Source organism: Aspergillus homomorphus (assembly GCF_003184865.1).
Source record: "Aspergillus homomorphus CBS 101889 unplaced genomic scaffold BO97scaffold_16, whole genome shotgun sequence".
Taxonomy (NCBI): Eukaryota; Fungi; Ascomycota; class Eurotiomycetes; order Eurotiales; family Aspergillaceae; genus Aspergillus; species Aspergillus homomorphus.
This window is the reverse complement of record NW_020291902.1, coordinates 309,116-335,537: the sequence shown is the minus strand read 5'-3', so window position 1 is coordinate 335,537 and position 26,422 is coordinate 309,116. Positions and strand designations below refer to the sequence as shown.

At 52.5% G+C, this 26,422-nt stretch overlaps 8 protein-coding genes across 8 annotated transcripts; 4 read left to right on the top strand and 4 right to left on the bottom strand.

Annotated features, from left to right (window-relative positions):
- The first annotated feature begins 24 nt into the window (after positions 1 to 24).
- Positions 25 to 5,758, top strand: BO97DRAFT_442950 (putative ABC bile acid transporter). The gene is made up of 2 exons (XM_025698317.1): positions 25 to 513; positions 582 to 5,758. The coding sequence occupies exons 1-2, from the start codon at positions 449 to 451 to the stop codon at positions 5,503 to 5,505; spliced, it is 4,989 nt and encodes a 1,662-aa protein (XP_025551874.1). The 5' UTR covers positions 25 to 448; the 3' UTR covers positions 5,506 to 5,758.
- Positions 5,759 to 6,125: 367 nt separating this feature from the next.
- BO97DRAFT_368165 (NAD(P)-binding protein) lies at positions 6,126 to 7,443 on the top strand. The gene is made up of 4 exons (XM_025692689.1): positions 6,126 to 6,253; positions 6,315 to 6,608; positions 6,689 to 7,018; positions 7,153 to 7,443. The coding sequence occupies exons 1-4, from the start codon at positions 6,167 to 6,169 to the stop codon at positions 7,414 to 7,416; spliced, it is 975 nt and encodes a 324-aa protein (XP_025551873.1). The 5' UTR covers positions 6,126 to 6,166; the 3' UTR covers positions 7,417 to 7,443.
- Positions 7,444 to 8,576: 1,133 nt separating this feature from the next.
- Positions 8,577 to 9,946, top strand: BO97DRAFT_405295 (uncharacterized protein). Its single transcript, XM_025695157.1, has one exon. The coding sequence runs from the start codon at positions 9,070 to 9,072 to the stop codon at positions 9,838 to 9,840; it is 771 nt and encodes a 256-aa protein (XP_025551872.1). The 5' UTR covers positions 8,577 to 9,069; the 3' UTR covers positions 9,841 to 9,946.
- Positions 9,947 to 10,497: 551 nt separating this feature from the next.
- BO97DRAFT_344271 (uncharacterized protein) lies at positions 10,498 to 13,399 on the bottom strand (the record flags this gene model as incomplete). The annotated part of the gene is made up of 6 exons (XM_025691726.1): positions 10,498 to 10,724; positions 10,794 to 11,158; positions 11,276 to 12,308; positions 12,364 to 12,654; positions 12,717 to 13,175; positions 13,267 to 13,399. The coding sequence occupies 6 exons, from the start codon at positions 13,397 to 13,399 to the stop codon at positions 10,498 to 10,500; spliced, it is 2,508 nt and encodes an 835-aa protein (XP_025551871.1).
- A 245-nt stretch (positions 13,400 to 13,644) lies between these two features.
- BO97DRAFT_470182 (SDR family NAD(P)-dependent oxidoreductase) lies at positions 13,645 to 14,791 on the top strand. Its single transcript, XM_025699924.1, has 3 exons — positions 13,645 to 13,859; positions 13,931 to 14,386; positions 14,458 to 14,791. Exons 1-3 carry the CDS (start codon positions 13,802 to 13,804, stop codon positions 14,751 to 14,753), a joined length of 810 nt encoding a protein of 269 aa, XP_025551870.1. The 5' UTR covers positions 13,645 to 13,801; the 3' UTR covers positions 14,754 to 14,791.
- A 54-nt stretch (positions 14,792 to 14,845) lies between these two features.
- Positions 14,846 to 16,541, bottom strand: BO97DRAFT_434258 (putative amidase; the record flags this gene model as incomplete). Its single annotated transcript, XM_025697667.1, has 7 exons — positions 14,846 to 14,938; positions 14,988 to 15,337; positions 15,529 to 15,783; positions 15,843 to 16,014; positions 16,069 to 16,159; positions 16,213 to 16,449; positions 16,513 to 16,541. 7 exons carry the CDS (start codon positions 16,539 to 16,541, stop codon positions 14,846 to 14,848), a joined length of 1,227 nt encoding a protein of 408 aa, XP_025551869.1.
- A 2,220-nt stretch (positions 16,542 to 18,761) lies between these two features.
- Positions 18,762 to 20,445, bottom strand: mpkC (mitogen-activated protein kinase mpkC; the record flags this gene model as incomplete). The annotated part of the gene is made up of 9 exons (XM_025697666.1): positions 18,762 to 18,951; positions 19,005 to 19,188; positions 19,246 to 19,324; positions 19,375 to 19,731; positions 19,785 to 19,884; positions 19,963 to 20,006; positions 20,063 to 20,192; positions 20,271 to 20,318; positions 20,390 to 20,445. The coding sequence occupies 9 exons, from the start codon at positions 20,443 to 20,445 to the stop codon at positions 18,762 to 18,764; spliced, it is 1,188 nt and encodes a 395-aa protein (XP_025551868.1).
- Positions 20,446 to 21,691: 1,246 nt separating this feature from the next.
- BO97DRAFT_470180 (putative DEAD box helicase involved in nonsense mediated decay) lies at positions 21,692 to 25,374 on the bottom strand (the record flags this gene model as incomplete). Its single annotated transcript, XM_025699923.1, has 6 exons — positions 24,761 to 25,374; positions 24,342 to 24,700; positions 22,325 to 24,288; positions 22,261 to 22,290; positions 22,040 to 22,224; positions 21,692 to 21,865 (listed from the first exon to the last, which is right to left on the bottom strand). The coding sequence occupies exons 1-6, from the start codon at positions 25,151 to 25,153 to the stop codon at positions 21,692 to 21,694; spliced, it is 3,105 nt and encodes a 1,034-aa protein (XP_025551867.1). The 5' UTR covers positions 25,154 to 25,374.
- Between the last annotated feature and the right edge of the window lie 1,048 nt (positions 25,375 to 26,422).

Below are 26,422 nucleotides of genomic sequence, written 5' to 3'. Positions count from 1 at the left end.
CTCTCGGCGTCCGCCTACGTCTCGTCATCGGGGCTGCATTTCTCTGGTTCTTCTCTTCTTCCCTTTCCCCCCACCCCAATTCTCTCGACTCTCCCTTTCCCTTCCTCTTCACCTTCCGCTCCCTACCCTTCCTCCCCTTCCATTTAGTACTCTATACTATCGCTGAGGTCGTGCTATGTTGTCAGCCTCCTCGCGATCATCGCTGCTTCATAATTCCGCCCGTGCCTAACCCTTGCTGAGATCAGAGTCGGCTCCATCGCTTTTCTCCGCCTCAGCCGTTCGGCGATGCTAGGCTTGTCCTGCATCTATATGCCGTGACGTTGTTTCTATAGCGACTATAACGGACGCCTTTCCAGCCACCAATCGGCTAGGCTTATTCAACCTATATCTCGAAGTCGGCGCAATAGCGCATGAGCTCTGCGATTCGTCCCTGCTTCGTCTATCAATTATGGGGGTGGAATGCCATGGTCCTATCTGGGCCCGTGATGACCTCTCTCGTTGTTTCCAACGCAAGTGAGTCGAGTTTCTCCTGCCCACCAGAGTGCTGCGCCCGACTATGGACTAACAGACGCCAATTATAGCTACCTACAAGTGATCCTCCCGCTCACGGCCTGTGGCCTTTCCCTGATCTTCATCGTGCTCCACGTTGCATACGGCTATCTGTTTTCTCGGAAAAGAGTTTCATATAAAATTTTAGTGAACAATGCGGAAGATGAGGATACGCAATCCACGGCTGTTGGGGACGATGAGGAAGGAGAGACAGATCCAATGCTGAAGAATGCGACGCAAAGTGAATTGCCCCACTTCGAGGTTGATCGTCCGCGAGGCGAAATTGCTGTCATATCTCTGGAAATACTTGCGCTTGCCGGAGAGGTGGCCGTTTTCGTGGCCGTTCTCTCAACGGATGTTTGGGGTCGCCACGGCTCTCTCCCAGCCATTGCGAAGCTAGTTTCGTGGTCCTATATACTATTTCTGGCTTTGGTTCGGCTGCTCCTGTCGGCGCTGGACCTACACTCCTCTCCTAGGCTCTGGAACCATACTGCAGCTTTGTACGGGCTGCAATGGCTGTTCACAGTCTTCGTCTTCCGATCTGCCGTCATCTATCCCTTGTCCAGGCGCGCCCTTACCTTCAGCTCGATCGAATTCGCCCTGTCGACTCTTCTGTTGCTCATCGCACTGACTACCCGTAGAGGGAACAAGTCTGTTCTGATTTCACACGAGGACGGCCTGGAGCCCGCGAGGCATCCCACTGCCAGCCTGCTCTCGCTTGCTACCTTCGGCTGGTTGGACTCCTTGATCCTCAAGGGCTACAGACAGCCTCTGGAGCTTGATGACGTCTGGGACTTGACTGCGTCTCAGAAGGCCGCCACTGTGCTGGACGACTTCCGCCGAAGACATTATCAGGGTGCGTTGTGGTGGAAGCTGGGCCGCTACTTCTATGGCACGCTTCTTTATCAGGGCGCCTGGACAATTTTCTCGAACCTGTTCACGTATCTACCCACTATCTTGCTCAGAGTGATCCTTCAGTACGTCGAGGATCCGCGTTCCACAACAGCAAATGCCGCCTGGCTTTATGCCATACTGCTCTTCTGTTCCGGGGCCATTCAAGGTACAGCTGACGGTCAAGCCCTATGGATTGGACGTAAACTCGGCGTGAAAATCCGTGCAATCATCATTGGTGAGATCTACGCCAAGGCTTTGCGGAGGAAGGCCGGTTCGACCGCCGAAACCGCTCCCAAGAAGGGACCCGAGTCGGATGACGACAAGAAAAAGAAGGGAGGTCTGTTTTCCTTCGGCCGCAAGAAGAAGAAGGCCGCAACCGATCCAGAAACAAACGGCACGGCCGCAAAGGATTCGGAGGGTGAGGAAAAGCAATTGGCCAACGTTGGTACCATTATCAACCTCATGGCTATCGACTCTTTCAAGGTCAGCGAAGTTGGTGCCTACCTGCACTTCCTCTGGGCCAGTGTCCCGACCCAGATTGTCATCGCTGTTACTCTTCTCTATCGCCTCCTGGGCTTGAGTTCCTTGGCTGGAATCGTTATCATGGTGCTCATGCTGCCCGTGAACCTGGTGATTGCGAAGCAGTTTTCTAAGGTTCAGAAACAGATACTGAAGGGCACCGATGCTCGGATTCATAGCACCAATGAGATTCTGCAGAACATCCGGATTATCAAGTACTTTGCGTGGGAACAACGCTTTCAGGATATCGTCAACGAAAAGCGAAAGACTGAATTGAAGGCTCTCCGCTTCCGGTACATTATCTGGTCTTCAGCAGCTACGGTCTGGTACGGTACACCGATTCTGATCACCTTCGCCTCTTTCTTCCTGTACACGGTGGTGGAAAAGAAACAATTGACACCTTCTATTGCCTTTCCCGCATTGTCAATGTTTTCCCTGCTCCGTGTGCCTCTTGATCAGCTAGCAGATATGGTAGCACACGTGCAAGAATCCAAGGTCTCCCTCGATCGTGTCGATGAATATCTCAATGAGGACGAGACCGAGAAATACAGGCTGCTTGAGAACGAGGATGCCCATGGACAGCCACCTAAGATCGCACTGGAAAAGGCCACTCTCAGTTGGGGCGCCTCCAAGACGGGATATTCCGATGACCCTTCGGATGACGCCAAGGACAACTTCCGTCTGATTAACATGGATGTGTCATTCAAGGTCGGAAAGCTCAACGTTATCACTGGACCCACTGGCTCTGGAAAGACCTCGATGTTGATGGCTCTATTGGGTGAGATGAAACTTCTGGAAGGAAGAGTCTATTTACCTGGCGGTACTGCCAACCGGGCGGAGCTTCCCGTGGATCCGCAGACCGGTCTGATTGAGAGCGTCGCCTACTGTGCGCAGGAAGCCTGGCTCGTCAATGCTACCGTAAAGGACAACATCGTGTTCGCGTCTCCGTTCGACCAACGTCGGTATAATGCCGTGATCAAGGCTTGTGCTTTGGAGAGAGACCTCCAAATCCTTGATGCTGGTGACCAAACCCTCGTGGGAGAAAAGGGTATCAGCTTGTCAGGTGGCCAGAAACAGCGCATTTCCCTTGCTCGTGCGGTCTACAGTAGAGCCCGCCACCTGCTCCTGGACGATTGTTTGAGTGCTGTGGACTCGCACACCGCCAAGCACATCTTCCGCCAGGCTTTGACCGGTCCTCTTATGATGAATCGTTCCTGCATTCTTGTCACGCATAATGTCGCTCTTACAGTCCCCCAAGCGGACTATGTTGTGGTCCTCAACAACGGTAAGATTGCGGCCCAGGGTCCTCCGGATGATGTCGCTGCCTCAGGCGCCCTGGGTGACGAGCTTCTGAAATCTCGGCCAACCTCCAGGGCTAGCACCCCTCGTCTCTCCCGTAGACCCTCCGATGCTGAGGACCCTCAAGAAGGGACCCACGCGAATGGCTCGGCAGTCAACGATACCTCCGCAAAGGTTCAGGAAGGAAAGGATGATCCATCCAAACTCAATGAGTCCAAAAGCGTCGGTAGCATCAAGTGGTCAACGATCAAAATGTACTTGCTTTCTATGGGGTCTTGGTCGTACTGGGTCGTTGCTGTTCTAGTGTTCTGTCTGCAACAACTGGGATCGGTCTCTACCAATATCTGGATCAGACAATGGGCGAATTCATATCAAACCCATAGCTCTGGACAACCGGATGCTGGCGACTATGCGGCCGTGGCCAACTTCAAAATGCCCTCGTTCAATGCTGGCGGTGTTCCTCGAACCTCAGTCCTCAGCGCCCCCCAGTTCAGCACGGAAAAGAATGCTGCCACTAACACTGATGTCAACGTCACGTATTATCTTGGCGTCTACGCGCTGTTGGGTCTGTCTTTTGTTCTGATCTCCCTTCTGAGGGAAGCCGTTCTTTTCTGGGGTTCGCTTCACGCCTCGTTCACTATTCACCAACGTCTCTTGAAGTCTGTGATTCACGCCAAGTTCAAGTTTTTCGATTCGACCCCCTTGGGCCAATTGATGAACCGCTTCTCGAAAGATGTTGAGGCAGTTGACCAGGAAGTAGCTCCCGTGGCAATTGGTATGCTTCACAGTCTGGCATCTGTGATAATGATTGTGATTTTGATCTCCGCCATCACCCCCGGCTTCTTGATCGCTGGGATCTTTATCACGCTGGTCTATATTGCCCTCGGTGCCGTCTACGTGAACTCGTCTCGGGACCTGAAGAGGCTCGAATCCGTACAGAGGAGTCCGTTGTACCAACAGTTTGGAGAGACTTTGAATGGTATCGTCACCATCCGCGCCTATGGTGATGGACCGCGATTCATCGTCGATAACCACCGTCGAATCAATGCCTACAACCGGCCTCACATCTACCTTTGGGCAAGCAACCGCTGGCTGGCGCTGCGCGTTGATGTCACCGGAGCTCTGGTGTCTTTCTTCACGGCTGCCTTCGTCCTCGCTAATGTTGGGAAGGTCGACGCGGGTGCTGCCGGACTTTCGTTGACCTACGCGGTGACATTTACCGACAATATTCTATGGCTGGTCCGGTTGTACTCCGAGGTCCAGCAGAATATGAACTCGGTGGAGCGAGTGAACGAATACCTTGAGGTCGAACAGGAGGCCGATGCTGTCATTGCCGACTCCAGACCGCCATCTCAGTGGCCCAGCGGGGGTTCCGTTGAGTTCGTCAATTATACCACGCGGTACCGGTCTGACCTGGATCCTGTCCTCCGGAATGTGTCGTTCAAGGTTCAACCTGGGGAGAAGGTTGGCATTGTTGGTCGTACCGGTGCTGGAAAGAGTTCACTCGCCCTTGCGCTGTTCCGCGGACTTGAGGCCGAGAAGGGACGCATCGTTATCGACAATGTGGACATCAGCAAGATCGGCCTTCGCGACTTGCGTGAAGCAATCACCATCGTTCCACAAGACCCTACTCTCTTCACCGGTACCATCCGGACCAACCTTGATCCATTCAACCTGTTCAGTGACGAACAAATCTTCACCGCTCTGCGCCGCGTCCATCTGATCGGCCCCGGAACCTCGGGCACTGCTACACCCATGACGAGCAGCACTATTGCCGAGCCCAGCACGAACGGGGTTACCAGCAGTACTGTGCTTGACAATAAGAATATCTTCTTGAACCTGGAGACGGCCGTTTCCGAGTCCGGGTCCAACCTGTCCCAGGGTCAGCGCCAGCTCCTCTGCCTGGCCCGTGCCCTCCTCAAGAACCCCAAGGTTCTCATGATGGACGAAGCCACCGCCTCGATTGACTACAACACGGATTCCAAGATCCAGGAGACCCTGCGCGAACTTCGCGAAAGCACGATCATCACCATTGCCCATCGCCTGCAAACCATCATCGACTATGATAAGGTGCTGGTGCTTGACCATGGTCAGGTGATTGAGTTCGAGCATCCCTGGACCTTGATCAATCGGGAGGATGGTCTCTTCCGAAGCATGTGCGAGAACAGTGGAAATATGGACGGTCTCTTGGAGGGTGCCAAGAAGGCCTGGGAAAGCACCCACGGCGCAAGCGCCTCAACATAGAGCTGCATATATTAAGTCATCTGTACTAAGGGGATTGTTTTCATTCTGATTGCATACATACATCCCTGCTGTTCTTTTCGCTGTGAATTCTTTATTTCTTGCAGCGGGGCCATAAAAGTTATGGTACATAATTAAGTGATCGGATTTCATTATAAAACTGGCGCATTGACGTCCATGTATGTGTCTGTCTGTCTGTGTCTGAGTCCAGCATCTTGTTTTATCTGTTTACTACATATGAAATAGAGAATCGAACCAACTGCTTCGAATGTACAGCCTCCACGACGTCGGAGCCCAGTCGTCCGTATTATGTCTAATGCTCACCACGGACCAGGTAATCGATCAGTCTGGCCTCTGCGGCGCGGTCAGCTGCGGTGTGATGCCGGACAGGCAATAAATGGCTCATAGTAAGATGGGCTGTATAGATCTTTGGAATGGATTAGCGGCGCGTTGCTATACCCGGGCTGGCCAATCCAGGGCGAGCTACAGTCCAAGCGACACGGGTCCGGGGCTCCACCTCACCTGTCGGCAAAATGGCTCACCTTGTATACTTCCCCGTCTTCACTGTATTTAAACACCTCATTCTCCCAGCTTTCAACATGCATAACAAGATCCAGGACTCACCTCATCAGTACATTAAATCCCAAACCCCAAGCAAGACACCATGCCGCGCCCCAAAGTCTTATTGATCGGAGCCACAGGGAACGCAGGCGGTTCGATCCTCGAAGCCCTGCTAGCAGCCGAGCGATTCGTACGCAATCACCATTCCCAAAGACAATTTCCAACAGCGTAACTGACCCAAAGTTAAACAGGACGTTGAGATCCTCATCCGGCCCAGCTCCGCCAGCAAACCCGCCGTGCAAGCCCTGACCCAGAAGCGAGGCATCCCGCAGCGGATCGTGGACATCGATCTGCCCTCGGACGAGCTCGTCCCAGCCCTGGCAAACGTGGACATCCTGATCTGCAGCCTGGGGCCGGGCCCGGTCTCCGTCACGCAGCAGAAGGGGCTCGTCCGCGCCGCGAAGAAAGCAGGCGTGCGGCGATTTGTGCCGAGCTCATGGATCACGATCGCTCCGCCGCACGGTGCCATGCTTCTGACTGAGGAGGTAGGCACACTCCACCCTCCCTCCCTCCCAATCCCAGTCCCAAACCAACTGAGAAATAACCCTTCCCGCCGCGCAAAAAGACAGAAGAAATCTACCACGAGATCCTCCTGCACAGCCTGGGCTACACGATCATCGACGTGGGCTACTGGTACCAGACGTCCTTCCCGCCACTGCCCTCCGGCCGCACCGACTACGCCATCCCGTTAAAGGAAACAAGGACGATCCACGGCGATGGCACGGCGCCCAATATCCTGACGGAGATAGGGGATATCGGGCGGTTCGTGGCGCGTATCATCGCCGATGAGCGCACGCTGAATCGTCGCGTGTATACGTGCGGTGAGGTGTTGACTGAGAATGAGATCTTTGCGGTCGTGGAGGAGATGGCGGGGGAGAGGGTTGAGCGGGTTTTTGTATGTTCCCTTCTTTCCTTCCTTTCCTCTAGGTTATCTTGTTGGAAAGGGTGATGGGGTTCCCGGTTTGGGGGGGGGGGGGGATCAAATTGAAGAACTGGGTATAGATAGCTAACGCGACGAAACGAAAACAGGAACCCCCCGAAGAAACGCAAAGAAAAGCTACGCTCGCGCTCGAAGAACTAGCGAAAGACCCGCACGATATCAGGAAACTGATTCCCGTCTGGCTGGAACAGTACCGGTATAGTAAGTATGTGCGGCAGGATAATCGCCCCGAGTATGCGGAGTACCTGGGATATCTGGATGCGAGGCAGCTGTATCCGGACCTCAGGCCGACGTCGTTCCGCGAGTATTTTGCTGAGGTGCTGGCGGGGCGGGCGAGGAATCCTTATGCTTGATTTCTTTTTTTTTTTTCCTGTTTGTGGATGTATACGCCTTTTGGTTTGTAGTTTAGTCTGGTTCGGCCATGATGGTAGAGGTGGTGGGTGGTCTGTCCTCAATTATGTGTTGTAAAGTGCAGTAAGTAGTTCGTGAGATGGGACTGCGTTATTGATATAGAGTCCGGTATACCATGTTCCACATTGATTCAGTCACTTGAGAAATAAGTAGTAGCAGTATTCCCCTATCACCACTGCAAGCAGGTAGCAAAGCAGAGACAACTCTTTGTGCAGCACAAAATATACTGGCACGGACGGCACTGCCGCTTTTTTTCAAAATTCTGCCACCGCCTAAAACGAACAGTTTCCCGGGAAGTTGTTCGGGCGCTGTTGGTCCTTAAATCCGCTTATTTCCGTGGTGTTTGTTGCGAGGTTCGCTAGGTTCTGCCGCTCGAAGCGGTGAATAGGGCGGTCAAGGAGACAACCTAGGTATTCCAGCGGTGGTGGGAACTACCTCTTGGCACCGCACTAGCTACCCTAGCCTCTTCCAGACTAGCGTCTATACAATCCCCCCCAAAAAAAAAGATCTCGAGGGAATTTCCGAGGAGATCCGGCCTGTCCTTAGTTTATAGTTAGTGGTCAGTGGTTATACCCTGGGCAGTGACTGTTGTGGTCACTGTCTAACTATCTAGGAGTAATGGTACTCAGCAATCCCCGGATGATCCGAGTTTAGCGGGGGTGGTGGATGACACTAGGTGCAGATCGATTGTCGTGCAGACACTACGGTATAGTACATTGACTAGATATAGTAGGAATGACATCTCGCCATCATCCATCATACTTCTAAAATAACCTCAAAGATAGAGATTGAATCGGAACGAGCAACCGCCAGACACTGCCTAGCATATTATTTAAATTGGAAATCAGAAACAGTGGAATAATTCCACAGCCTGAGAGTAAGAAAGCATTACGCTCTCGACTTGCGGGTTGCCCTTCCCATCTGTTCCGGCGGATGATATCACCACCTCGGTATTCGATCCCGCCTAAGGTTCTCCCGGATGGTTCCCACTAGTATAACTTCTTTCTTCTTCTTCTTCTACCTCGTCGATGATCTCACAATGAAAGATTGAGTATTCGATAAACTAACTTTGACATTGAACCCTGGGTGCGGCCGAACGTTGAGGAACACCAGTTCGGCCCATGAACAGTCCAACCTACTTTGGTTGGGATGGTCGTCCAACATCCCTCCTATCATCAGCCATGATCTTGACAGACCCTCCCCAATTCGGTATTCCCCGGGCCAGGCAGAAATGTCATGATGCAAATCAGTGGAGAGGAAGCGTGCTCCGCCCCCTCCCTCTGCCTGATGACCGCGCGTCTCGATGACAGACTGAATGAACGGAGGGTTCCACACCCATCATCATATCGTTGCATCTGCTTTCCGATCTCCCGAACTCTAGACTTTCTGGGAATTCACCTGTGAGGAGCCTGGTGCAAAGAAGAACGACATATAAGTATACCGTACGGTTGAGTCTCTCTTTCAACAAGTTTGGCGCTCTCTTTTCCACTCCTACCTCTTTCTCAACCGCCATCGCACGCTTTCGCGTTTTTGCAACAGAAAGAAGAAAACGTATCGTTTTGAGCAGACTGAGTAATAATCTCCTCTCAAACATCATGCGCTTCCTCTCTACTGTTAGCCAGCTTCTTCTCGCCGGAGTGGCTGTCGCTCAGGGCTCCTCCGGGAACTGCTCGCCGTCCTCCTCCGATGTCCAGGTCGTCGAATATGGTTATGCGCTGTCGTACTTCCTCGACAGGTACTACAACCAGGTCGCCCTCAACCAGACCTTCCTGATGAGCGCCACCAACGACTCAGATGCTGAGTACTACCCCAACTTCCAGGGCATTCAGCGCCTCAATCGCCTGGGCGTGCGTGCCGTCCAGCAACTGGGGTCCAGGATATCCGGCTTCACTGCCCCCAACTGCAGCTTCACCTTCCCCTCCGCCAGCGGCGGCGATGAATTTGTTAAGAACGCACTGACCCTCGAGTCCACGGTCGCCGGAGCCTACATTGCCTTGGCTGGCTACACCCAGGCCCCCGAGGTCTCCTTCCTTTGGGCTCGCCTGGCTGCGGAGCACACGGCTCATGCCTACTACCTTGCCAGCAACCAGCAGGACGTCCTTTTCCCGGCCAATAGCTCTGGACTTGTCCCCGCCTACAGCCCGGCCTTTGTACTGTCCACCGACAGCCAGAAGGGCAATATGGGCCGCTACCTCGGTAACTGTGTGACTGCTCCCCCAGCACCATGCGGTCAGACCTTGTTCATCGGCCCTCTAGGCGCCACCCTGGCTGCCAATGTCTCGGCCAGCGCTGCTGCCTCCAGCTCGGCCTCGCTTTCCGCTTCGGCTACCCCATCTCCCAGCTGGGCGAAGAGAGCTCTCTTCTAAGGTGCTACGTCCCCGAGATCGCCGCCTGTGTTTATGCTGTCCGCAAGGACAATCGATGGATTTTGTTGAAGATGACGTTTTGAGAAAAGAAGGGCGAATTAATTTGGTTGGAACGGTAACATTTGTTGCAGACCATTCCTGTAATCTTTTGGATTAGCCTCTAATTGTGAATTAATGTTAAGACCAGACCAAGAACCAGCACGTTCTTCGTCTAGAGCAATTGGTCTATAATGCGCGGTGTGTGAATCCGAGGAAATCCGAACGCTAAAGCACTCTTTAAAAAGTCTTTTTGATGACTTCATGTCCGACGTGCTTTTGCCTCTGGCCGCTTCTGTACAAAGTGTATGAGATCATCCGGCAATCGATTCCTGTGCGAGCGGGGCTTTGGGTTTTTTTATTAGACGGCCTTGGATATACATGCCGATACATCCGGCACACTTCGAAGTATTTTTAGGACTAGTATCGGTATTGGAATAAATATCGGCTGTAGGTAATGTCATGCTGTATGCGGGGCTGGCCTCGTTCAGCGATATAGGACATGCCATTCTTCATGTGAATGTGCAACGCTACTTCCGGTGCCAATACTTTCTGGTCCGCGCTTAGCGTGATGGCAATAAGGTAGCATTTGGTTCTTTCCTGTAGTTGTGCACAAGTCCCTCACTCCGGTCGAATGAGGTCAAGGTATCTTTCTAGGCCCTCGCCCATCACGTTGATGAAGGGCCATTGTGTATTCTTTCGAAACAGACGAGCCCAGAGCTGTATGACCGCCAGTCCAAGACTGGTGGGATCGAGACCAGGAAAGATCTCTTCCCTATCAAGGTCCAAAGAGTCGTAAGCTTCTTGAACAATACAGCGTGTCCAATGCAGTATGCGGCTCTCGTTACCTATCAAAACTCATTGTCAGTACAGTCAACTAGAAGCTTAAGCGTAGTGAGTTGCAATGAGATCCGTACCACTCAAGGTTTGGGTGCCGCCAGTTTCCGCCAGCGACATCAGCCATTTGCTTAGCAGGACAGCGCATTCGAGGCTCGCAATTGAATGTCGGACACTCCAGAAGAAAGCTTGACTGCGTGCCACGTGATCGATGCCCAACCGCACCGGGACACTTAGAGCGTGCGCCGCATAAATCAGTGCAGGTGTGAGTTGATAGCTTCTGCTAGGGCGAGGCGACCGATGCAGCGCAGAGGCAATACGGTAGGGGTCTCGCGTTTCAAGTTGGCGATAGGACCCTAAGTTCAGCGACAAACGAACATAGGCTAGTCCTAGGAACGAGCTCGACGTGAAGGGGATAGGGCCGTTCTCGTTATGGGGGTCGAGGCTCGACTCTGGAGCTTGTTGCCACACTGATGTCCAGGTTCGTAAGGCTCTCCTATGACGAGATTAGCAATTGAACAGTCCTCCAATAAAGCCATTACACGCAAATAAGTGAGCGTACTCAAGTTTGTTCAACTCTTCTGTAGGGAGAGAAAACGAGTGATCCCCGTTCGGTATGGAAAGCTCGCTGACGAGGTGTATGCGCTGGAGAAGGCCATGGAGAAGGATATAATTGCCGAGTGGCGCTGGGATCGGCTCAAGCGGCACTGGATGTCGGGAGGGTTGCAGCAGTAATGCGAGTGCGTCTTGGAAGAACAACTGCTGAGAGTCGATTTCCTTCTGCGCAGCTTCCCATTCGAGAGCCGTGGCCGCATTCCATTCTTTGGTAGAACACGGAAGGCGCAAGTGGACCTCACTGCTGCGCAGGACCGGGTATATGTTGTAGGCTATGCTATGAATATGGACAAAGCAGAAGGAGATGAATCGAGTGCGTCGAATAGACTCTTCCTCGGCCCATTCGTGCCATTGCAGAGGGGCGTGCCGCGGAGCAACGATTATGTTTTCTGCCAGACCGAAATCCCGGAGACATCGAACAAGCAAATTTTGCAGGCCAAACGCCTCCTGAACAAGCTCTGCCTTCTCCCAAGTGGAGTATCCCATCAAGGATAGCAGAGTGCGAATGTTTTCGATTTGCCTCCATGCGCTCATCCCCGCAGCGAATTCCGCAGGCGACAGCGAGGATGTCTGACTGGGTAGTGAAGGATCACGAATGTGGTTCAGAGGTATTTGAATTATGGTGTTATATGGCATGGCATGAGATTCTTTCGATAACCTACAGAAAACAATCTCCTTGGAGGCATGGAACAGCCGTTCCGCATTGCGGTGTTCGAAGCGATACTGGGCACCTAGGGTCATGAAAGCCAGCACGAGCTCCGGTGCATGCTCATTAATCCGGAATGTCGGAGCATGAATGAAAGGCAGATGCGTGTGAAACCCGTCAAAGAATGAGGTCAAGTATCGGGTCAGTGTATGGCGCGACGGCAGGACGAAATCTGGTATCAAGTAACGAAACTCCTCCAGGGCAGCAGCTAGACGCTGTCTTTGCTCCTCTGTCACCTTCAACGAGGAACTGCTCTTGGCATTCTGCGGAGGCTCTGAGAGATACAGTCAGAAGGACAGCTCCTAGCTTCCCCCAGATGAACGACATACCATAATCATGAACCGAGCCAAGACTCTGGTCTTCTGGTGGCACAGATGGAAGCCATGATCGGAAGGGAGAATCCGCCCGGGATCTCTCAGGTATACTCCGACGACGCGCATCTTGTTGGCTCGCATGGTTTCTGTCAATGTCCGGGACCGTTGTGGCCGGCACCGGATTGTGTATCTGAGGGACCTCTCCAAACGCCGGAACCCATTCGGATGGCAAGCCGATCGAGTCGAGGAAATGGGTAAAATCCTGGAAGTGGTTCAACTCTTCCGGGAGGTATGACAGGGTTTGGGCTAGCTCTCGGTTAGTATGCGAACGCATGAGGTTTTGTTCTTTCGCGACAGCGATGCTTTACCTGGAGCTGGAGTATGCCGATAGTTCCCGGGGAGCAGAAGTTGGGCCGCCTCCAAAACCTCTGCATCGTGACCGACCGCACCACCATGAGCCGCTAAGCCAGGAGCACTATTCACCGGCTCGAGCACAGGAGCTCGGTCCTGCGCGATATATGACTCTCGTGGGGGGCCTCCGGTCCATTGTTCCACATTCGGCGGGACCGAGAGAGGTGCGTCCGGCCGCGATGTCGGCGGGACGATGTATGCTGGAGGAGCCGGAGGAGGAGCTGGGGGAGCTGGTGGTGCCGGGGCGGGCTCGGAAACTCGCGGATGAGGTTGAGGTTCTATGCTCTCAGTCTCTGGCTGCGAATTGGGCGAAACCAAGTCATTGCCTGGGTGTGCGATATTCGTGTGTCGCTTCAGTAGATCCCGGCGAGTGAAGGCTGCCCCGCAGAAGCAGATGTACGGTTTCTCTTTGGTATCTGCGACCGGATCAAGAAGGTTAGGTTAGCGAATGCGTACATGCAGGAGACGCTAAGATACGTCGCATTGAGGCAGGGAGCAGCGACATACGTGTGCGAACGTGGCGCTCTAGGTGCTCGGTGCGCCGAAAACTGCGGCCACAATGGACGCAGACCCGAGATTTGGCAGCAGCAGTCGAGCGACGATTGCCCCGGGCAGGTTGTGAGGAGGGCTGGGACTGCATTAAGACATTTGGAGGCACAAGGTATCATATGGAAGAGATAACAGCTCTCCAATTGGAGACACGAAGCAGGCGGGCAGCAAGATGGAGGAGAAATTCGTACTTAGTCTAGTAGGAGAAATCGCAAAGAGGAGAAAAACGAACCACAAGAGGCAAAGCGACCGACTCCAACGATTGCCGAATCGGCCCCAACGCCACTTTGGGTGGTTTTTTCCCCACTATCTCGCTGATAAGACTCCCAAGAGACTCCAACTGCCCCTGCCTGCCTGCCATCCGATCTATAGAATGATGTCAGGGTGATAAAGTCCACAACAATTACACCTGCGGGTGGTTTGCACCCTTGAACACACACCTCCATCTTTCACGTTGACATTGTGCGACTGCTGCTTGTCGACAACCGAACCCATGACGCGAACATATACATTTGCGGGAGTCGCCGTGATCACGGGAGCCGGCGGAACTGGTCAGTAAATTGGAACAAGTCGTACTGGATTGAGGCCTTCTGTCGCAGTAAAATGCTGAATCGCCATCAAGGTATCGGAGCCGCAGTCGCAAAGGAATTCGCCTCGGCAGGATGCGAGAGAATCGCCATCACAGACCTCAATCCGGACTCGCTGAACAACACGAAAGAAGCCGTTTCGGCCGCGTCCCCTCACGTGCGCCTCTACGCGAAAGCCGGAGATATCTCCGACGAAGGTTTCGTGGAATCGTTCATTGGAGAAGTGGTCTCAGAGTTCGGACGAGTTGATTATGCGGTTAATTGCGCTGGTGTACTGGGGGACGCCCTGCGGTCGACGGACACACCTACCGAGACCTTCGACCGGATCAACAACATCAACTACCGGGGTTCTTGGCTTTGTTCGCGGGCGGAACTGAGACAGATGCTCAAGCAGGATCCCTTGCTCAGCCATGATCCGGCCCGCGAGCCCCAGCGAGGAGCCATCGTCAACATCGCAAGCCAGCTGGGCATAGTCGGGCGCCCGAGTGCTCGTAAGTCTCGCGCGTTTTAACCATGGTTGGTTACACACAACCGTAAGGTACTGATGATTCCTCGTTGTCAGCGGCATACTGTAGCTCCAAGGCTGCTATCATCGCAATGACCCGCTCCGATGCCATTGACTATGCGCGCGATGGTATCAGAGTGAACTGCGTCTGTCCGGGAGTCATTGAAACCCCCATGACCACCTACAGCGACGAAGTCCGCGAACGTCTCCGACCGGCCGTGGAGATAGCACCCATGAAGCGGATGGGGAAGCCCGACGAAGTCGCGGATGCAGTGCTCTTTCTATGCTCGACCTTTGCGTCCTTCATCCAAGGACATGCTCTGGTGGTGGATGGAGGGTATGTGATTAACTAAGGTTCATGAAGTGACTATGTTCAATGATGATTGATGACTATGTGCTTGCGATTGTGTGTATCCAAAGTGTATGAAAGCCATTCCTTGCTGTTCTAGTCTGCGTGCTGTTTCGTCCAGTCAAAGTGCTTCTCCCATGCGTGTCCCACACGAAGGACCTTGGCTTCTTGCCACAGTCCGCCCACAATCTGCATCCCCACTGGCAATTGTATATCCGCGTTATCCTTCCGCAGAGACGAGCCCCACGGGTATAGACATTGCAGGGTGGCCGGTAACGTCGAAGATGGCCGTTTTGATGGTGAGGCCCGTACTGGGTTTGAGAGTTTCAATAGGGAGGCCGCGTGCACCATATCGGGGCGCAACAACGGGCGTGGTCGGCACGACCACAACGTCATACGCCTGGAAAAGCTCCTCGTAGAGATCCCGGAGCTTGCGACCGATCTTGATGGTCTTGCCGTACAGGTCCGGAAACTGGGAGGTGAGGTAGAGGCCGTTGATTATCACGTTCTTGGTGCTGGGGAACGCTCGCTGGAAACCATCTGCCGTCCAGGGAAGTCTCTCGCGCCACATCCCGGTCATGTGGAGGCCTCGTCAGCCGTGGGCCTGGCCGAGCAATGTCAGGGAGCCTGAGATGCGCTGCTGGATTGTGCAGATGGCAGGTCCGTGGTAGTGGTCCGGAATGGACACTTCCTCGGCTACTGCACCGAGGCCCACGAGCTTTTGGACTGCGTTCAGACTGCGTTCTTGACTACAGGGTCTACGGTGGTGTGTTAGAAACCATCCTTCGGATATCCTACTCGTAAGCCGTCAAGTCGGTCAGGCGCTGATCGAAGGTCTTCTGCATAGGACGTTGATCCGTGCCTGGGACTACCCAGACACCGATCGTCGATTCCATCATATCCACAGATGGCGTCCAAGCACAAGGCAACATCAAGCGGGCTCCTGGCAATCGGACCAGCATGGTCGTTGATAGCGTCTCCACTGGCGATACCGGTGTAAGGAACCAGCCCGTATGTCGGCTTCAGTCCGACGCCTAAGTTAGATATCAGCTTACCATGAATGGCCTCAGAATTCAAAATTGGCTACACGTACAGCCGCAGCAAGAGGCAGGGACACGAATACTTCCACCCTGATCACCTCCAAACGTTATATCGACCAGAGCTGCGCCGCCCGAGGTACTGCCCCCAGCAGAGTACCCCGAAGCATGGGGATTCTCGACGATCCCCTGCGCACTGGTGTACGACAAGGTCGAGTGGCAGTAGTTCTAGCAGGTCGACGTTCCGTGGATGTCCGCGCCAGCTTCAATAGCCCGCGTCACCACCGTGGCATCTGTGATAGGGGTCCAAGAGGGTATGATGTCGCTTCCAAGCAGCTGCGGCACGCCTGCGACCGCAATCGTATCTTTGAGGCTGATTGTTTGCCGGCCAAAAGTCCTCCGTCGGGGTTGCCTTTGATCAGGAACTTATGAGCCCATGCCTGCCCAAAGGCCTGCTCTTCTGGGGAAGGACGTCGCACGTTCTGTCGAGGGTATCGTTTGAGACCGGGGCTGGGCTGGTAGTCGGGTAGATTCGAGATGGTTTCGGCGCAGTCGTGCACGGCTGCCAGCAGCATGTTAAAGTCATCCTCCTCTTCTGGGCTCACTGAGAGGCCGAGTTTCTGGAGGAGCTGGTTTGCGTCTTCCTTCTTGACTGGGTTGCCCCTATTTAACGATTCAGCAGGCAGGTTTCAAGCTATATAGTGCTTCGATGATGTAGGTGCGTACGGCGAGATGGAGGTGGAGAGGACCGACATGGTGTGGTGTGATGTCCGGTATTTCGAACACATTATCTCAGTCAAACAAAAGATAATTCAATATGCACAGTATCTCAAGACCTCAGCTCTTTAGACATAAGAGATAGAGTCGCATTTAGCGCGGGGGACTGCTGGAAGATGCAAAGCATTGCTCCAACTGCCAAGCCATAGGGCCTTATCGCTGTTGGAGTAAGAAGACTCCAACCAGGCAGGAAGGAGCCTAATGGTTGAAGGAGTGCTGCTAAACAATTGGCGCCTAGTCGATCGTCGCCGGCCAGAGCTTGACCGAACCGTGCCTTAGAACTTGGGAACTTTTTTGAAGTGTTCCACTGTACTTCAAGATATTCGGAGCCGGTCCAACAGTTAACCGCAACCTTGAATCCAAGGTCAAATCAGGCTCGGGAGGGGTCTCTTCTCCGACCAACTCACCCTCCCACTTTTGCAACATCTTTCAACATGCCTGCACAGTCTCAAAGAGTTACATACTTACCCCAAATCGCTATCAACGACTCGCATGACTGATACAGCAGGAGGTAGCTTACTCCAAACGATAATACTACCCCAACTGTGAGCCGTTTGTTATCGCAACCGCAACTGCAACGTCCACGAGTCGTCATCCAACACTACCAAACGGGACATAGCTTTGACAAGGCAGATCGATACTGAAGAACATGCATACTATACTAGATATCCTACAGTTATGCAGCTTGATCCGCGCTTGCAAAGCCACATAATATGATCGACCACCCAAGCTCGAGAGGGAGCCCCCCTCACTCCAATCCACCGAATCAAACCATGTCGACCGACGCGGCCAAAGACCTCGGAATCTCACCAGCAAGACCTGCTGGCGAGGACATCGCCACCGCCGGCACCCAGCACCTCAATCCGACCATGAGACATACGAAGGCTTCCAACAAGGCGAAAGCCAAGTGGACTTCAGGACCGTGAGCTGGATCCGAGCACCAGCCCATCTTCCTGAAGACTATCAGCTGCTGGGGCTGTTCATGATGGTCGCGATGCGGATGCGGTTGTGGTGCAGATTTGCGAGGCATATCCAGATGGGAGTGTCAATGGGGTGGTCTCTTGTGCCGACAATAGTGGGACGGTGTCTTAGCTGTGTCAGAGTTGGTTGGTGTATACTAGGGAACCTCCGTTTGACATTGACATGCGATATTTGCATATCCTACTCAAAAGCTCTACATAGCTGTCTACTACCTAACCCGAAACTAAAATCAGTAAGTGATTCAAAACTGCCGCAGACATATCAGCACCACTTTTCAAGAAAGATAGTCTCATTTCACGCTGCATTAAAAATAGCTACAACAAGTGAAGGCACAACGCTGCATTAAGAAACATCATACACGGTCATGAAAACGGAAAGGCCTCCGAACGCCTCGACAAGTAACCGAAAACCGCCGGATCTGCATTTCTCGCTCTTGTATCCTCATCACCTGACAGGACGACGCCGTCGAGTTGATAGCGACGGTCGCGTTGACGGACTGACTGCACTGCGTATCGCTAGAGAACTGCACCGAACAATTGGAGCCGGGGGCGATCTGCACAATGTATCCCAGTGCGCCGCCGTTGAGGATCGCATCGTGACATGGTAGACTGCTGTTTCCAGAGAAAAAGGTGGTTTGGCCGGTGCAGCGCTTGTTCTGGTAGAGTGACACTTGCCAGGCTGCGGACGGGTTGTATGTGGTTCTTTTCAAAGATGGGAAGGCGTAGGTGATGTGGCTGAGGAGGCTGATTATGATGGACCAGATTGCGAGCATGTTCTTCATTTTCGTGCCTTGGATTTGAGTTTCTGTGTGAAGTTGGTGTAAGGGATGTGAGAGGAGCTTGTTGAGGTGGGTGGGTATTTGGCGTATCACAATTGTGTGCTGTGATGATATCGGAGTAGATGAATAGGTGCTGAGGTCGGGTAGCTCGCGTCGCAAGGAGCAGCAACTTAGGTTCACTCGCTTGGGTGGATGTGTAGGCCCTGGGGAATCAAAGTGATGGGGTTGTATGGTCATTTGAATAGGTAGATGTGGTTCAAGTTTCAAGTGATCATGAGAGCAAATCAGGCAAGGGGGAGGGGGGAGTGAGACAACCCGATGTAGAGGAAGGAACATGTGTGTCATGATGTCACTGCCCACAGTCGAGTTTGCCACAGCACACTGTATTACTTCCCCTTGCATTTCGCCATCAGTACACTCAACCAGTTGACGGTATTGTTTAGATCTGCAGGTATTGCAGGATATCCTGGTCGATACTATCGACAGGAGGCTGGTACATGCCGTCAATCGGCTGTTGGCCTAGGCCAGTAACATTATCGAGACCGTACGTAGGATCAGCAGGTGGAGCTGAGTCGACGAGGGGCTGCCCTGTTGGACCGAGGTCGTGGAAGTCCACCACTTCAGAGTATCTATGGTTCATGTCAGCCAATCCCGACCACTAGTGCATGGCTGGTAAACACACATCATGATCTTCCACTCATCTGTAGAGTATACGGCCTCCTGGAAAGACCAGTCAAACATAGTCTCGGCAACGGGCTCGTCATTAGGGTCGTGATAAACAGCCAGGTATGGGTGTTCCAAGGCTTCCTCGGCGGAGATACGTTTGTCGGGATCAATTACAAGCATCTTTGCGAGTAGATCAACCGCTGATGGGTTTACTTTAGCCCAGGTCCACAAAAAATTCACAGAGATGATGAACTCACCCTGAGCGTCAGCCCCGGGGAACAGGGACCCCCACACCGGAGGCTTGCGTTTGCCCAGTGACTGAACAATCTGCAAAGTCTGGTGGACGTTAGAGCTTGAGCCAAACCTTGTTCGCTTCACTCTCTTACCGTCTTCGTGCTGATCCTCTGAATCACCTCGTCCGGTGGGCTTCCAAGCGCTTCCGTGATCAGGAAGAACTGGTTGATGTGATCTTTACCGGGGAACAAGGGCTTGCCACGGAGCATTTCGGCAACAATGCAGCCAGCACTCCAGATGTCCACCTGCTTGCCGTATCTCTGCCAAGTCAACATGATCTCGGGTGCTCTGTAGTATCTGGTGGAGACATAGCCCGTCATCTGAGGCTCTTGCACCCGAGCCAAGCCAAAGTCACAGATCTTCAGATCACAGTTCTCGTTGATCAGCAGATTACTAGGCTTGAGATCCCGGTGGATGACCCCTGCCGAGTGAATGTATTTCAATCCCCGCTAGACCGTATCAGTATTGGAAGTAGGCCGCACAAACCGGGAAGGGTGTTTACCAGAAGCTGATATGTGAAGTATTGGACAAACTTGCCATCAAGGGGCTTGGCTGTGAGCAGTCGGTTGAGATCAGTTCCCAACAACTCGGTCACAAGGTACCTGAACGCCGATGTCAGTACACTCTCTCCACTTTTGACATCTTCCACGTGGCGACGGTCAGGTCCGGGTCCCACATACACATCCTCGGATGGTGAGATGAAGATATCACTCAGGCCAATGAGCTGGGACACGTTAGCTACGGAGCCAAAAGGGACAGATCGATCCAGGAACCGCGGACATTTTCATGACGTAAATGCTTCAACAGCTTAACTTCCCGATACGTACGCTTAGCGATCGTGGGGTTCGAGAATGGCTTCATCATCTTCTTGATGGCTACTGGTTGGCGGGCGATGAGATCGTTTGCGGAGCTGCGAGGTTATTTTTGGGTCAGTCTGTGCCCCGTCCTCCTTACGAGTAGGATAGTATGAGAACAGGGGAGCCAATACCAGACGAGCCCAAAGGCCCCAAGTCCGACCGGTTGGAGGTCCGCATATCTAGAACTAAGTTTAGCTGGGGGGGGAGGTTCGTTGCGTTACCAGGATCTCCGCCGATGGGAAAGTCTTGCCTGTTTGTGGTCTCGAAGGTGGTTCCCAAGATCTGCGAGCGAATGAACTCGGCCATGATCGTGGGTAGATCCGATCAGGGAAGGAGGTAGTAGTGATGACTATGGTTATGATGACGATGAATGATGAATGATGAACGAAGTTGTTGATGATGATGATGCAAATACAGAAGGATGAGCGATAGATAATGTCAGTGGCGATGATCAAGGAGGGGAAGGTTTTATTGTCAGGGCGATTGTATGACAGCTTGGACAAGGTGCATCTCGATCGGCCGCGCTAGTGTTAGGGGAGTTAAGGGAGTGCCTCGGCCTGTTCGGTCACGTCTGTGGCGCTCTCAAGGGCTGCTCAGAGGATTCCCGACGCTTCCATCGAAGTTGGGAACAAGGGAACGAAACCAAGAGGATGGGATTATGATTGGTGGGATGGGATACCAGCCAGCAGGGCTGCAGGGAGAGTGTGGGAGATTAGGATTGTTGTGTTGTAAGTAGGAGGTTGGGGAGGAGGGGAAGGGAGGGACGGGAAAGATGGGAGAGAGGGGAGAGGAGAGGTGGGAAAGGGAAGAGGAGGGGAGGAGAAACGAGGTTGAATGATATGATTGACTGATTGAATGATTGAATGAATGAATGGATGGGAACACTTCATCCAGTCTAGGCTGTCTAGGCTGTGTTAGTAGTAGTCATCAGCAGTTTTCCCGAATCTCCTCCCTCTAAAATAACAGCCCAGTGCAACCCATGGTCCCCATCGCCGTTCTTCCCCACCACACCCTTTGGCCCGGGGAGGAGTTATTCCCAGTACCTTAATGATCATAACTACAAGATGGATCCCGATATCTCCCAGGAAGTATTTTCCTCCATGATTCTTGCCTTGGAACCAGTACAGCGGTCTGAGGGGCAGGTGCAGTACATACATACTAAGTACTCCGTACATACAGACGCATACATGGGCAGTTCGCATAGATCGTTCCAGAACGTGGTGCCCTGCTTGCCAACAATCAAGGCAAGGAGAGCTGGAAATGTCGAGAAGACCAAAGAAAAAAACCGGACTGTGCCTGTCAATCGCTGTTTAGCCGCGGGAGAAAACCAGCCAAGAACCAATAATCTACGCAAAGAGAAGACGTCTGACATCATCGATGGGTCAGCCTGGTTTTAAGGTAATTTGGTCTCGTGTTGATCCCTTCCTTTATGGTGAGGATGACTATCTACCATCTACTCATGTAAAGTCGACAACTGAGACAGACCTATGCAATGACTGCCATTCCTGCAATCTTGGTAAGCCCTCCACGGGTTTAGTTATGGTGAATCCGATCAATCGTCGTAGGGGTCCAAGAGTGACACCGACATCCGCCGTGTCGTGTGCTTCTTTTCCTTGCCCGCCTGCTCCTTGCCGCAGGTCCCTGTGAACTCCCCATCATCCAACAAAAGATCCCCAATTCCCACCCATACATCCGGCGAAGATGTCGACATCTCACTGGCGCGAGCCTTTTCAAACAGGATCGCATCGTGCTCTATGACTTCCCCGCCTGCAAATGCTTGATAGGCCCGGACCCCTTCGGGCCGGGGATCCGCTTTGGTTTCCACTGGGACATTCGACTCCGCCGCCGCGGCCGCATAACTCGTTGTCAGGCCCACTTCGCAACTGGAACAGGAACATACGTGCTGGGTTGCGCAAGGGGTCCGACACATATGTCCACATTCCCACCTCTTGCTGCAGATCTTGTCACATGCGACCCGAGAGTGTGGGAAGCTATGGCATTTTAGGCTGCACAAATGGCCACAGTCGAGCTTCTCTCCACACTTCCTCAGGCATCCCCCGTTGATGTATTCCCATTCGGAAGGATCTGAGACAGTTATTAGTTAACTGTTAGCATGCTGACTCACTGATAATAGAACGAGGCAATAACCTACTTTTCATGAATGTCCTCTCGTTGTGCTTCACACAGGTCAATGGTAACAACGAGCCCATCCGCTGGCCCTTCATGATGGACAGAACTTGTGCCCACAGTTCGCTCGTGCTTGCAGACCTCGCGTTACCGAAGATATAGAAGCTGCATTTAGCACGCGACAATGCAACGCAGACACGGTTCTCGATGGACAGAAATCCAATATTATCACCACCACTTCGAACCATCGACAGGATTACAATCTCGTTCTCCTCACCTTGGTATGAATCGACCGTGACAACCTTCAGATAGAGACCCTGGAGAAAGGGGTGTCTCTTCATCAGGTTAAGCAAGTGCTTTCTTTGTCCATTGTAAAATGTCAAGACTGTGATGTCGTGGACAGGCACGCCGTTTTGTAAAAGGTAGATGAAGAACCCCACGATCATCTGTGCTTCAGTCTCATTGTATTTTGATGCAAGATTGTCGCGGCTTTCCGGCCAATCGTGTGAGAAGAAGAATGACCGGCGGTCCCCCATACCAACTACCTTGGGGCGTAGAAGCACAGATCTATGGTCCTCGAGGGTGCCGTAAATGGGCGTCAGCAGCTGGCGAATCTCAGGGGGCATTCTTCTCTGCCTTCTCAGGGTAACATAGCCCATTTTGTTGTTCACCAGCCGCTCAAACATCGAAACGTCGAGGTAGAAGGGATCTCCTTCCAGGTCTTGCACAGTACAATGCCCTCGAAGCTGTTGATGATCACCGACGAGAATGAGATGCTGAAGAGAATTGAAACATGCAGCCGCTATTGGCGCTTCAATGGCCTCGGCAGCTTCTTCGATCAAAACAACTTTGGGTTTCAGGCTCGAAACGAGTCCTCGGTACTTGCTCAAGCCTGTCGCAGTCATGCCGATGACCTTTGCACTGCGAAGAATCATGTGATCTAACTCCCATCCGCCGGCCTGTGCCCACTTGCTGTTCTTCTGATACTTAGAAGCAAGTGCACGGAGCTGTTTCGTGATTTTCGCCTTGAGAAGCTGCCGCAGGGAGTCGTACATGCTTCCTCGAAACTCAGCTTTCACCTTCCACAAGTCCGGAAACTTTATATGATTCGAGGGTAAGACATGGGAGAAAGATTGGTTTCGGCTACAGCTGCCCTCACGCAGGTAAAGAAAGCGACCTCTGAGATATTCGAAACCATCGTCTTCAAGCCCTTGCTCCGCCTCAAGCTCCTTCAGTTGTTCATACTCCAGATCTATCTCATCTTCTTCGAAACCAAAGTTGTCCTCTGCATAATGCACCTCAAAAGGCACTATCTCTTCCCCAAGCCAAGTAGCCAAAGGGTCTACGGCCCCTTCTTGATCTGAGCTGATCCAGTCCTCTGCTCCCTGCTTGAGTGAGTCAAGCTGAGCCTCAGTCAGCAAGCCGTACTCAACGAAAAGTTCAGACGGTAACGGCACACCGGCATGCTCGGAACTGAAGGGTTCTAACAGGTCAGCTATTTCTTTGGTAAGCCTTCTGTAATCAAGGCTCGCAGCCGTCATAACACCGCCACTAACTACACTCGAATCGTTTTTTCTGATGGTATACAACGTTCGTAACTTGATCCCGGGCTCACTGCTGCGCGCGCCCAAGCGGACATACTTCTCTTCGAAGAGCGAAACCAGTCTGAGCAGCTGATCCAACGCATGATTTGTCTGAGAGGCAATTATAATGGGCGGTTCATTAGGCTTCATGTTAGAGAGCAATATCTTCAACGCAAGAACGGACACGTATGTCTTGCCGGTACCCGGGGGCCCTTGAATAATGGACAGTCTTTTGGACAGCATGTTATGAAGGGCTTCCCACTGTGTTGCGTCACGATCTCCGAATGGCAGCGCTGGCCATCCTGCAAGCAGATCGACTTGGCTCACTTCGTCGCACCCATCAATTACAGCCTGGAGATCAACGCGGGGATCTTCCTTTACATATTCTGGGGGCTCAATATTCGGATCCAGCCGGCATATGTGCTTGGACAGGGGAAACCTACATGGTATCATTAGCATATGATACGGGTGCTCCGGCCAAATAGTACTTACTCCTCTCGGGACAGTTTCTGTAGGGCCATCATTGTGTGTCTGACGGACTCATAGTAGCCGTCCTTCGCTTCTACCATGAGCCACTCTTGCTGAGGGTCGAATTCGATATCCTCTGGCTTCGCAAAGAATATATCAATCTCTGGAGGCCGCTTTTTAACGCTTTCCAGGGGCCTGCTCGCAACAACAGCGACAACACATTTGGTGCGAAAGGAATCGTCGGCCGGGGATAATGCAACGAGGGATCCGGTGATCAGACGCTTAGAGTACTCCCAAGCAATGTTCTTCCCGGCTCGATGTGTTGAAAACTGTATGCGAAAGCCTAGTCCTCTCGAGGCGCAAGTGACACCGACAATATGAACCTAGCAAGCAGATGATGAGACAAATCTGGACCAGACACGAGCTTTGACGGAACAACATACCTTTTCATAGATCGAAGCTACCTTATTATCCATCATCTTGGGGTCGTCTCGGACATAGGCCACAGCATCTCTCAGCGGGGCGACTGCATCTTCTCTCAGAAGTTCGTAGTGTGCTTTGAGATATGCACTCTTTGACTCCCACGGACCGAAGATGTTGTTAGGGGCCAGGTCAACAAAGTCCTCGTCGGCATCATCAGCAGTGCCCATAATTTCCTCCGAAGAAGGAAGCTCTGGACGATTGAGCCACGGCTCGGAGTCTTCTGTATCTTGGGGAAAGAGATAGTTCCTGATCTCCAGACAGGCATGGTTCTTTTTATCCTTGGGGACCTCGGGTGGTTCCGAAAGCCTGCTCGTGCGTAAGAAGAGATCGCGTTTCTGCTTTCTGGGTTTCATCCTTTCCGGAGCTTGGCCAGGTGGGGGATGGTCGAAATATGGCAGAGTGGAGTTCTACCGCGTCTGTGGTATGAGGAGGAGTGGCTCTATCGGGATATGAGTGCCCAGCTTCGGGTTGATTTGACTGTAGGAGCAATCGTAAGAGGTAGAGGTCTGTGATTAGTTCAAGGTCAGCAGCTCGTGTTGAGAATTAGCCTCTGCGGGAACGGGATGCCAGAGGCCAATTAGTCGAAGGTAGACTATGAAGAGGTAGATGAAATAAGAAGGGCGTGTTGCCAAGCCTGTAGACACTGGGGAATTTCGTTAGATAGAGTTGATACGAACAACCACATCAATCCCTGAAGTCTTTGCACAAGTTCAGTACAAGCATGAAGATGTGGCTTGGCCAGGCTGCTTCCAGAATCAGCCAAAACAGGGTGGGTGGGAAGATTGTAAGATTCCCTTGCTCCGCAGAACGGACCAAAGATGAGGAAGAGTGAGAAGCGTGAGGCGATGCAGGTGGAGAGAGAGATCCTTAATCTGGAAGGCGCAGGGTCTCGCCGCGATTAAGAGAAATCACCTGTCCACCAGTAGTGGCCGTGGGTGATTCACATAGAAATTGGCCTGAGCCCCTGCAATTCCATGGATTTTCTTCACCATTATTCTCCTGTAACTTATAACTAACTTCTCGCTTCTCAGAAGCCTAGTCATTATTGATTCTTATCTTTAATGGTCCGCTTTTGCAGAATTTCCTGTGAATCAACTCGCCCACGGGACATAGTTCCCTTGAATGTGTCCTGAGCTCAGACTCGGCAGCATAACGACAAGCTTGTACAGTATATACAGCAAACAGTCAACTTGGTCAGTAATACCTAGATACAAAGATTCAATCATCTCCACTTATGCAAGCATCCATGTTGTGCCGACAAACGGATATTCCAAACAAAGATCTAGACCCGGGCTGTATGTGCATGTATGCTTAGCGAGTTGACAACCTGAGTAGCACTTTGAAGCATCGATCCGCCAGCAGAATACTTCCAGCCTTAGGATCTAAACAGAAATGAGACGCAGCATATGTTCGATGTCAGGTGGCTAACAACACCCGTAATTCTGGTCGGACGGAGGATTGTATACTTGCCCGTGCTTGACAAACTCTGGGGAAAGTGGGATGGCCGCTAACCATTACTGGAAAGGCCTTTCAGCCTCAGGCATACAATAGGCGGTCAGTGTTCCGGCCTCGGAGAAGATGCGAAGATCAATCAGTAACTGATCGCAACCCAGCCTGCATCG

Excerpts from the sequence above, each read along its gene's own strand:
- BO97DRAFT_405295 (XM_025695157.1), top strand. The coding sequence starts at position 9,070 with ATGCGCTTCCTCTCTACTGTTAGCCAGCTTCTTCTCGCCGGAGTGGCT.
- BO97DRAFT_442950 (XM_025698317.1), top strand. The coding sequence starts at position 449 with ATGGGGGTGGAATGCCATGGTCCTATCTGGGCCCGTGATGACCTCTCT. Across the intron at positions 514-581 it reads TCTCGTTGTTTCCAACGCAA|CTACCTACAAGTGATCCTCC; the intron begins GTGAGTCGAGTT and ends CGCCAATTATAG.
- BO97DRAFT_368165 (XM_025692689.1), top strand. The coding sequence starts at position 6,167 with ATGCCGCGCCCCAAAGTCTTATTGATCGGAGCCACAGGGAACGCAGGC. Across the intron at positions 6,609-6,688 it reads CCATGCTTCTGACTGAGGAG|ACAGAAGAAATCTACCACGA; the intron begins GTAGGCACACTC and ends CCGCGCAAAAAG. Across the intron at positions 7,019-7,152 it reads AGAGGGTTGAGCGGGTTTTT|GAACCCCCCGAAGAAACGCA; the intron begins GTATGTTCCCTT and ends AAACGAAAACAG.
- BO97DRAFT_470182 (XM_025699924.1), top strand. The coding sequence starts at position 13,802 with ATGACGCGAACATATACATTTGCGGGAGTCGCCGTGATCACGGGAGCC. Across the intron at positions 13,860-13,930 it reads CACGGGAGCCGGCGGAACTG|GTATCGGAGCCGCAGTCGCA; the intron begins GTCAGTAAATTG and ends ATCGCCATCAAG. Across the intron at positions 14,387-14,457 it reads AGTCGGGCGCCCGAGTGCTC|CGGCATACTGTAGCTCCAAG; the intron begins GTAAGTCTCGCG and ends CCTCGTTGTCAG.